At 41.7% G+C, this 11,165-nt stretch overlaps 1 protein-coding gene across 2 annotated transcripts; it reads left to right on the forward strand.

Annotated features, from left to right (window-relative positions):
- The first annotated feature begins 5,889 nt into the window (after nt 1-5,889).
- On the forward strand, nt 5,890-9,165 carry LOC146644312 (uncharacterized). 2 transcript variants are annotated; one of them, XM_085395793.1, is made up of 10 exons: nt 5,890-6,013; nt 6,353-6,493; nt 6,628-6,767; nt 6,884-7,020; nt 7,126-7,219; nt 7,363-7,486; nt 7,604-7,863; nt 7,954-8,140; nt 8,312-8,439; nt 8,526-9,165. In XM_085395793.1, exons 1-10 carry the CDS (start codon nt 5,890-5,892, stop codon nt 8,841-8,843), a joined length of 1,653 nt encoding a protein of 550 aa, XP_085251919.1. In that variant the 3' UTR covers nt 8,844-9,165. The 2 variants fall into 2 exon arrangements, with proteins under 2 accessions (XP_085251919.1, XP_085251920.1); XM_085395794.1 differs by having other exon boundaries at nt 5,927-6,013; nt 7,387-7,486.
- Nucleotides 9,166-11,165: the final 2,000 nt, after the last annotated feature.

Below are 11,165 nucleotides of genomic sequence, written 5' to 3' on the forward strand. Positions count from 1 at the left end.
TTGCATCTTTTTAGTAAATGTTTATTTCCAAAAGAAATTTCTAGAAGTTCAGAACAGTAAAATTCCCGCTTTTTAGAATGAATTAGAAGATAACTCTTACGTAGTTAAACTAAAATACTCTTTGAGAGTTAATATATAAACTCTTAACACCAAGTGTTAAATTATCAACTCCAGACAGATTTGGTGTTTAACACTAAATCAGAGTTAACGTACCAACTCTCCAAAAAGAGTTAAATTAACACTGTCTGGTGTGGACCCATATAGACACTTTAATAGTGTTGAAATCAAATCCGACAGTGTTAATTTGGACATGCTGGATTTGCTGTGTAGACACTAGGTGGTAGGTTGAAACAGAAGGGAAACCCTTCTAACAGGAAGAGCAGTGGAGGAGCAGGGGAAGTAGTAAATATAAACTCAGGTTGTCAAAACTATAATTTATTTACAAAGAAAGCACTAAAATACTCTGGCCAGGGAGAACATAAGTTAAAAACATTAAAACAATACACCTAAAATCCAATGGCCTTAGCCACGAAGATAAAGTCCAATAAAAGTCCAAACAGCGCAGAAACCAGCAGCACCATCACCGTCCTGTCTGCCTCTTCGTTCTGGTGCCGACTAAAAAGAAGAGAGGGGCAGCGGCAGTCACCATTCTTTGATTCCACCGGAGATTTGTCTTACCCCGGATGGGCAGAGCTCCTAACTCTGCCCGCCACTTTGCTGTGCTTCACACGCGTAGCCATGGTCTCGCCGTCCCAGGGACATAAGGTGCCAGCCTGCTGCCTCTCAATCCCCTGCCATGGGCCTCTCTCGGTGAGGAGATACCTCCCCTCAGCACCAACACAGACCTCTCTGCTCATCCCCAATCACTCTCTCCCGTGCGCAGTCGTCCGCGATCTCCGGTCCCATTCTCCTTTGCCGCACGCCTCTGTTGCCAACCCCGGTTACTACGCCATGTCTCTCCTCCTGTCCCTCGCTCTCTCTGCCTCTTATTGAATAACTGTGGCGAACCCTGATTGGTCCCAGGTGTGTCAAGTTAATGATCAGGAGGGGCGGTGCAATGGGCATCCCCCCCGGAACAAATCACATATCAAACACAAACAAGCATGCAATAACCCCACAAAAATAAAACACTACACGCTAATAAAAGATCGAAAAATAAAACACAGCACTACATGCAAGGAAATAAAAAACACCAAGTTAAACTTGTTCATTCCACCCTGTGACACAGTCAATGTACAACAGCTTGGCCTTTGACTCATGAAGGATCCCCCAGTCACTTGCCTTTGGGGATGAAAATATCTCTTAGCCATAATTTCATAGAAGCACAGACCCCTTTTATACTAACTTACTTTCAATCCTGTCAGGTTGGCCAAGTAGAGTCCTAAACAAGGAAGGAGGACATGAGCTCTGCTTGACTGCACCCAAGAACAAACCAGAGTTGCTGGCTGTGATTCTTTTTAGTGCTGACCTTTTATAAAAACACAAATTAAGAGGCATAGTTCATTAAATTTCTTACTTAGCACCTAACAGAATTAATATCAAGGCACATTCTTACCACAATGCATTCTTTATTTCCCCATCTGTTGCTTCCTCAATCTGTTTCTTCTCTTCCTCAGTGATAGCCAGTGATGCCAGTACACCTTCTGCTTGTGCAAAAGCCAGGTCAGCAGTCCATCAAATATCTTGGCTGGCAGTCTAGATTTAAAGCAAAAGGAAAAATAAATACAATGTGACTCAGCAAAAGTTTTAACGTGACCAAGCAATTTTTTCTACATAGAGTAGACAAAGTACAGTACGAGTATACAAAATACATATAAAAATGTGGGGATAGAGGAGACAGTCTGATGTCTGTAGTTTACAAGAGTTTACATACATGTATAATTTATACCACGTGTTAAAGTAAATTTCAGATGACCCGAGGGCCTTCTGGACCCCATCCCAGTAAAATGCTCAAGTTTTGATAGACATGCCAGTGCTCAGTCTTTTGATTCCAGCTGATCTAAATAAGTTTCAAGTTAAGATACTGTTTCCAGATTAACAGCATTTATTTAGGACTATTCACTTAAAGCACATGTTTTAACATTTTTGCTGTACAGTACCTGTGTGTGTGTGTGTGTGTGTGTGTGTGTGTGTGTGTGTGTGTGTGTGTGTGTGTGTGTGTGTGTGTGTGTGTGTGTCAATATAAAACACAAAGCTTTACATAAAGTTAAGAGAATAATTAAAACTAAGACTATCTTGTGTTGTTCATGGTTCACTACCCTTTATACACAGTAAATTTCCCAGTGTTAAATCAGCAGTGTTAAAGTGTATTTACTCTAATAGAGTCATTATAACAACAGCTGGAGCAAAACGCCCCCCAGTGTGGGTGATGATTCCTGGAGTTAAAAGAGGCAGTGTCAACGTTACTCTAGAAAGCTCCTCCCACCACAGACTGGTTTTCAAACCAAGAGGATTTTTCACGACGCCATTTTCTTCACATCAGTTGCAGGGTAAGTTGTTCATATTTACTTATTAAACCAACAATTCGACATTTTAAGCACAGGTAGCACGTTAAAATAAGGTTACATTCCTTTTGTCCATGTTTATTATATATTTCATTTTGTACCAGAAGCAAATGTGACACTGTCTGTATGCTAATGTAAGGTTGTTAATTAGCTAAAAAAGTTGACTGATATCCGTGTTGGACTGTAAGGCTTGTTATCAAAATTTATTTCAGTGTGTAGTGGTGATTGTGTTGTGTTCTAGCATGTTCGAAATTCCATTAAATGAAACCCTCCATGTGTTGGGATCTACATATTAACATTAGCTAGCTAACTAGCATTTTGGCTAACCTCAGTGCGCGGGCAATTCGCTAGTTATCGTTAAATTTTAAATTACCTAACTCAAGCATTAACTAATTAAAATTTTACACTAAATGTTACATCTTTCTTTTTTTCTTTTTTTTGATACCTAGGTACCAGATATAGAGGTCGTTTTCAGTAAGGTTATTGTCTTATTTTAACTTGGCTGTCTTCAGCGATTTTACGGTTACAGGATTACAACCAGTAACTGTCAGCAGGTGTTATAAGCTTGATAAAATATCCAAAATGTCCAGGATTCAGTTTTTAATGCTTTTTTTTAGTAGTTTGAATTTAAGATGACAGCGTTTGTATTTATTGTGAGTTGATGGTATTGACAAAAGTTACCCTGCTGCTTTTTCCATTTTGGTTACCAGACTGTTCAGTATGTTAAACTAAAGATGAACAAAATACTGACTCCCTAGTGCTAAGTTAGGTCAGACAAATGGTAAAAAGTAGTAGTTATTATTTTAGTTTTGTATTAAGGATTATATCTTGACACCTTGTTACACTGACATAAAAGTAACATATAGTGTAAGAAATCACATTGCAAGGCTGTTTAGCCTTGTTTAGCCAAGAGGACATTAGACCACTGTTACAGCACGATCAGCGGGGCCTATCGCGCGGTGCCCCGCGCTTCACTCGGACTTTCTGACCACGTCATGATCCACCTAATCCCCGCGTACAGACAGAGGCTGAAGCTCTCCAAACCTGTCGTGAGGACTAAAAAACTGTGGAGCAACGAGGCTGTGGAGGAGCTTCGCACGTGTTTGGAGACCACAGACTGGGACACATTGAAGGCTGCTTGGACGAGTTTACGGACACTGTCACCTCCTATATCCACTTCTGTGAGGACAGCATTGTGCCATCACGCACCAGGGTGAGTTATAACAATGACAAACCCTGGTTTACTCCTAAACTCAAAAAGCTGTGGCTGGAAAAGAGAAAGGCGTTCAGAAGCGGAGACAGGGACTGCTACAGAGAGGCCAAGTACAGGTTCACTAAAGAAGTGGACATTGCTAAACACCAGCACTCTGAGAAGATGCAGCAGCAGATCTCAGAGAATGACTCGGCCTCTGTGTGGAAAGGTTTTAGGAATATCACCAACTACAAGCCTAAAACCCCCCACTCCACTGATGACTTGCTCTTGGCCAACACCCTTAACGACTTCTACTGCCGTTTTGACGAGCCATCAGGCAGCCTTCACACCTCCAACGGCCCCAACAATAGAGGCACTTTGGACACTAATTCCCCCACCTCTCCCCCCTCCATAGAGCGATCACCACCTTCAAACTGTTCACCTACAACACCCTCCTCCTCACCCCACACAAAAGAGGATTTCACACCACCTCCTCCCACCACAACTCTTCATATTCATGAAGCAGATGTGAGGAAGCAGTTTAAGAACCTGAATGCTCGGAAAGCTCCCGGCCCAGACGGCGTGTCTCCTGCCACCCTCAGACACTGTGCAAACGAGCTGGCCCCAGTGTTTTCTGGCATTTTCAACTCCTCACTGCAGGCATGTCATGTGCCTGCCTGCTTCAAGTCCTCTACCATAATCCCTGTCCCCAAGAAACCTAGGATCACTGGACTAAATGACTACAGACCCGTGGCTCTGACATCTGTGGTCATGAAGTCATTTGAGCGCCTAGTTCTCTCCCATCTCAAGACCCTCACGGCCCCCCTCCTGGACCCCCTGCAGTTTGCATATAGAGCCAACAGGTCTGTAGACGACGCCATCAACATGGCCCTACACTTCATCCTGCAGCATCTGGACTCCCCAGGAACCTACGCCAGGATCCTGTTTGTGGACTTCAGCTCTGCCTTCAACACCATCCTTCCAGACCATCTCCGAGGCAAGCTTTCCCAGATGAATGTGCCTGATCCCATCTGCCGGTGGATCACTGACTTCCTGACGGACAGGAAGCAGCATGTAGCATGAAGAATGTCTCGGACTCCCGGACCATCAGCACCGGCTCCCCTCAGGGCTGTGTTCTTTCTCCTCTGCTCTTCTCCCTGTACACCAACTGCTGCACCTCCACCCACCAGTCTGTCAAGCTAATCAAGTTTGCAGATGACACCACCGTTATTGGGCTCATCTCGGACGGGGATGAGTCTGCCTACAGGAGGGAGGTTGAACGTCTGGTGTCCTGGTGCAGCCACAACAACCTGGTGCTGAATGCCCAGAAGACAGTGGAGATTATTGTGGACTTCAGGAAGCACACAGCTCCACTCCCCCCCATCATCCTGACTGACACCCCCATCACCTCTGTGGACTCATTCCGCTTCCTGGGTATCACCATCACCCAGGACCTGAAGTGGGAGCCCACCATCACCTCCGTCATCAAGAAAGCCCAGCAGAGGATGTACTTCCTGAGGCAGCTGAAGAAATTCAACCTGCCAACACGGACGATGATGCAGTTCTACACTGCAATCATCGAGTCCATCCTCACCTCCTCCATCACCGTGTGGTACGCTGGAGCCACTATCAGGGACAAACAGAGACTGCAGCGTGTTGTGCGCTCTGCTGAGAAGGTGATTGGCTGCAGACTCCCATCTTTGCAGGACCTGTACACCTCCAGGACACTGGGGCGTGCAGCCCGGATCTCAGCTGACCCTTCTCACCCCGGACACAGTCTGTTTGACCTGCTCCCCTCAGGCAGGAGGCTCCGGTCCATTCGCACCAGAACCTCTCGCCATAAGAACAGTTTCTTCCCCTCTGCTGTTGGACACATGAACAATAACCATATGACTGTCCCCGCCACTAACACATGACCCTACGCTGTGTCACTGCATCATTCCATGTTTGGCACTGATCACCACCTGCACTCATGTATATATCTTTCTACGTAGCACTTTTAATTCTTATTCCTACTTTTATTTTTTCATGTCTATTTAAGTGCTATTTATGACAGCATGTTTGCACTGAAGCACCGCAGCAATTTCCTAATGTTGTAAACCTGCTCAACATTTGGCAATAAACCCCTTTCTGATTCTGATTCTGATTTATGGGACTGTTTTAATATTCACATTTTCTGTTTACTGTAGTTCAATGAAGAGCACTGACTATAAGAAATTACGGTCTACAGGAAGCATGCTGCTTAAAGCAAAACTCGGAGGTGTGCAGAAATTCGTTAGAGTATCTGAGCCAAGCCTTAAGGAGTTTTTGATTGCCGGTAAGAAACCAACATTGTATTAAAAAGGTGTACAAGGGGCTTTAAGTTCTTTTTGTTATTTAGTCTCTTCAAACTGCATTTTATGATTAATTGAAAATGATCTGTGTTTTGGAAGCATCTTAGTTATGAATGTATATTTAGTGGGGGGAAAACTGCATAATGTGAGTGTCACTCCTTTTAATCTACCACTTATCAAGCATGTTAGTGGCGCTTAATAATTTAGCCTTTGTTTATCTGACTCATTTTTGAAAGAGTATCTTGAAATGATCTTCATTTTAAGCTACAAAACATTAAATGTCATGTCTTTTTGTTTACACAAACTTGTGTGCTTGTTTCCAGCATTTGCAAAGTTTGGTGCGCCAGCCGTAACAGAAGGAGTGAAAGTTTTTGATAGTTCAGGGACTGAGTTGGATGAGGATGTTTTTGAGGATATAGTAACAGATCCCTCAACCGGGGTACTAACCATCAAATATGAAACAGGTTTGTTTGAGTGATTTGTGTTTCATTGGATGTCTTTTTTTAGTGTCATTATTACATTGTTTAATCAAAGAGTGTATAAAATGAGTCTATGGAGGGACGATGTAAACTGATTTGTTTTTGCTCCTATTTTTAAGGTCTGGAAACATCTGTTGCAGAAGTGTCTCCTGAGCGGTTCCAGTTATCATCGCCACATTCATCAGATTCACAGGATACGGTCATCCTTTCAGACAGCCCTTTGAGGAAACGTCAGAAGCTGGATGCAGAAGCTAAGCAAGTAAGAGTTAAATGATTTCCACATTCTTCTAATAGTGTCTTTTTTGTTTGTAGTTTAAGTGTTCTGAACTGCGGTGGTTATATCAACCTGTAGAATATTTTTATTGTGTTTTCCAGTTGGTGGAATCCATTCTCACAAGCAAACCTGGTGGAGAACGTATAATAAATGAGTACAATCGGACCAAGTCCCTGGTGGATGAAACCAGAAGAAAAATGGTCAACATACTGGTAGCTGACATGACAGAAAAAAATGGGTAATTTATTTCTGGCCCTGTGATTTTTACTATCATTTTCAAATTATTTTAAATCTCTATTAATTCCAGGGAAGCTGACTAGTTCTTTTCCTTTTGATCTTGCAGTACATCACCACCACGGCAGGTAAAAGAAATGTATGCCAGAGGAATTGTAACCTTTTTCCCTTACCTCAGTGACCCGTACTCAAAAAATGGCTATGTAAGTAGCTAACAGCAATAACTGATACAACTAAAATCAAAATTTTAAATCCTGCCAAAATTTATGTCCTCATCAACTGTTCATGGTCACATAACTTACTGATAAATTAATAAACAAAATGTCTGTATGTCTCACTCTCCAAGGAACATTATTATGATGGCGAGAAGGAACATTATTATGATGGCGAGAGTGGCACTGGGTACTTGGCCTGGAGGATTAAAACCATACAGAGATGCACTGCTAAAGAGAGGCGATTAACATCTGGAGGTAACACTTATAATTCAGTGGAATCATATAATACAGTTCCAAATTGTGGTTCTGTATTAATAATGGTTATCAAATGTTATTATTAGTTTTGATAAAGTTGTATTTCATATTGTCTAGCACCAGGAGATGGATCATCGGGTGAAGATCAGTGTGGTGGACCAACTGTCAGACGAGAGTTGCAGTTTGTTACAGAGAACGTGCTGAGTGAGGATGAGTGCAAGGAAGCAATCGCTCTGATGAAACATTCAGCTGATGAAGACACAGTCAAGAAGAAGATGAAGTTGACATTTGTTTATCGACACAACATGGTCCTTGACCCCCTGCTGTCAAGCAACATACTGTCTGTGTTTCCACGTTTCAAAGATATCAAAGGCTTGGTGAATATTTTTCATTACATTGACAATGTAAACACATTTTATTTTTTGCAGATAGCAGATATAATTCTCTGTTCTCTATCCCTGTTACAGATCGAACAGGATTTTGTACTGATGTTTGGTGAAGATGTATCAGGCAGGTTGCTGGAGAGGTGGCCAACAACATTCAAAAGAAAGATTATCCAACAAGGCAGGAAGCTTCCTTCTACCAGTGACCTGGAAGAACTCTTGCTGGCAGCTGACTCTCCTGAGGATGCCACTGAAGTTAATGCTGACATTGGTGAGCTGTTATTTCTTTAATTAGAACATTCACAGGATATATAATGTTTGTCACAGAACAGCTGTCCTTTTGTATTTTGGGTCTACTCAAACATTTTGTCAATGCAGATGCATTGAAATTTGTTATTGATGAGGATGATTCAACTTTATTAAAAACAAATATTTTTTTCAGGCTGGGACAGTGACCTCGCAGCGATTCTATTGCTATTACATTTGATTCCACCATCTGGTCAGGGTCGGAAGAGACCAGGAAAGGTGTCAGCTTCTCAAGCAGAAAGGCATCTTGTGGTCTTCAAGAAGGTTTGTTTCTTTTCTATTTTTATGGTATGAATTACCAGTTTAAGAAACACTTGATTCTTATTGCCTGTCTGTATTTGTCTTTTCAGACTGGAACAAATATCCAAGAGCACCTTGATGCCATCACTACCAGCACTCAACCCTACCTCCTGCCTGTTGGGGTGAAAAAGCATGACATCCACCAGTTCTTCATTATTCTTGACAAGAATGCCATACCATGCAAGTCTACCTCTTCACTTGGTGCTTTTGATGAACTGTTTAAAGCACATTTTGTGTTTAGCACATCTTACAACACCATGCTTCACAACATGTACACGTTCATCCAAACCACAGTGTACAATATAGATGTTGGCAAAATCAAAGAAAGTCCCAGAGTTGCTGAAATAAGGACAAGGTTGCTTCGTTAGGGCTTGAAGGTTAATTCTCCATCATGAAGTGTTTTGTCTGTCAGGCTGAGTTTACTGGTTCAAACATGCTTGTTAGGCATTTACGGTTAGTCCATGGTTACTTACCTGGAAGAAATCTTCGCCTTAAATGTGCCCAGCGTGACTGTGGCTGTGTGTTTGGCACTTTTTCAGGTTTTAGAAAACATTTAAATACCAAACACCTTAACTATTTCGACCAACAGGCTGACACTGATGTTAATTTACAGCCTGATGTGGCAGTTAAAGAAGTTAGCACTACAGGGGAGGTGGTGTCAACTAATGTAGAAGAAACACCCACAACATCTGAAATGTTGAAAAGTTCAAATAAGAGCACTTTGGATATGTGTGCCTCTACTGTTGCACAGCTCAGGGCAGCTGGATTAAGCCAATCTACTGTGAATAGTTTTGTCTCCTCAATGGAGGAAGTGTTTTTTGAGATTCATACTCAGGCTAAAGATGCAGCTTTACAGAGCTTACCTTCACAGGACACTACAAGTAAAAAGAAATTAGAGCAGTCATTCAAAAACTTTGAAAATCCATTTACACTGTTAAATTCAGAAGCTAAACGAAATAGGCACTTTAAACAAAAATGGGCAACTGTTGAACCTGTTGAAATGGTGCTTGGCACAAGATTTGACAGTAGAAGAAACAAGATCACAGGGACTTTTGATCAAGTCATTGTAACCGATAGGTTTGCATATGTTCCTATTTTGGAAACACTGAAAACTATCTTTCAAAACCACCATGTTGTCGAGGAATATGTCCAGAGAAGGTGTGTATGCAGACTTAATCGATGCTGCCTATGTTAAAAGATGTCCCCTATTTTCTGCAGAAAAAGATGCCTTACAAATTCAACTGTTTTATGATGACTTTGAAACTGCAAATCCCCTGGGCTCTAAAAAGGGTGTACATAAATTAGGTGCAATATACTTTACACTAAGGAATTTTCCTCCAATCTTTAATTCGTTGTTGGTCAATATTCATTTGTGTGCTCTTTTTCATGCACAAGACTCAAAGCGTTATGGCTTTAATTCAATCCTTGAGCCACTTGTCAATGATCTGAAAGTTCTTGAGACAGAGGGACTGAAACTTCCCATGTTTAAACACTTGGTTCATGGCACTGTAATCCAGGTCACTGGGGACAATCTTGGCTTGCATAGTCTGTTTGGGTTCGTGGAGTCATTTGCAGCTCGATATTGTTGTCGTTTTTGTCTGCTTGAGAAGGATTGTTTTCAAAGTGTGTTCTGTGAAGATGATTCTGGTGTTGCACTAAGAACTCTTGATATGCATAAGCAGCACTGTGAAAGTGTACAAAGAGATCCTACGCTACCTCATGTATGTGGTGTGAAACGCACTTGTCTCTTGAATTCACTTAAATATTTCAACACAGCCAACAATTTTTCTGTAGATATCATGCATGACATTTTGGAGGGAGTTGCTCAGTTAGAGGTGAAACTTGTGCTGCAGTACATTCAGGAGAACTTCCTAAGTGCTGAACAACTTGCTGGTAGAATACATGCCTTTGACTATGGCTTCAATCAGCAGCGAAATCGCCCACCAAGGGTAAAGTTGTTTGATGGCAGTAATGATTTAGGACTAAATGCAATTCAATCTTGGTGTTTATTGCGTAATGTACCTTTGATGTTTGGCGATTTGGTACAGGTGGGTGATAGCTACTGGCATCTTCTACTTCTGCTTCTACAAATTGTCAATATTGTTTTTTCACCACTGCTGTCAGAAGGTATGACCATCTACCTCAAACATTTAATTATTGATCATCATCAGCTCTTTAAGCAGTTATTTCCTACACTCAGTCTCCTACCAAAGCATCACTTCATGATACATTACCCTCGCAGTATACGAAATATTGGCCCAATTCTGCACATGTGGTGCATGCGTTACGAAGCCAAACATAACTTCTTTAAGAAGCAATTAAAAAGCTTTAAAAACATTACAATGACATTGGCCAAGAAACACCAAAGTTGTATGGCCATGTATTGGGAGTCTTTTAGCCTCGAAAGATTAGCTTTAGGACCAGGAAAGATGGTGACACTTGGAGAGCTGAAAGAAGGTCCAGAAATTGCTTTAAAATTTGGAGCTGCGTTGTCTACCAGTATTTTTTCAGCTAAGTGGATAAAACATCATGGTACAGAGTACCGCACTGACTTTATCATCTGTACAGAGGTAGTGTCTGAGATTCCAGTGTTTTATAAGATCAAAAGTATTGTTGTGAAAGATGACATTGTATTGCTCTGTGGAAAACTGATGGAAACCCTGTGTTTTGATGACCATTATCATGCATTT

Source organism: Rhamphochromis longiceps, linkage group LG22 (assembly GCF_057381845.1).
Source record: "Rhamphochromis longiceps isolate RC_006_pf linkage group LG22, R_longiceps_female_GT1.1, whole genome shotgun sequence".
NCBI lineage: Eukaryota > Metazoa > Chordata > Actinopteri > Cichliformes > Cichlidae > Rhamphochromis > Rhamphochromis longiceps.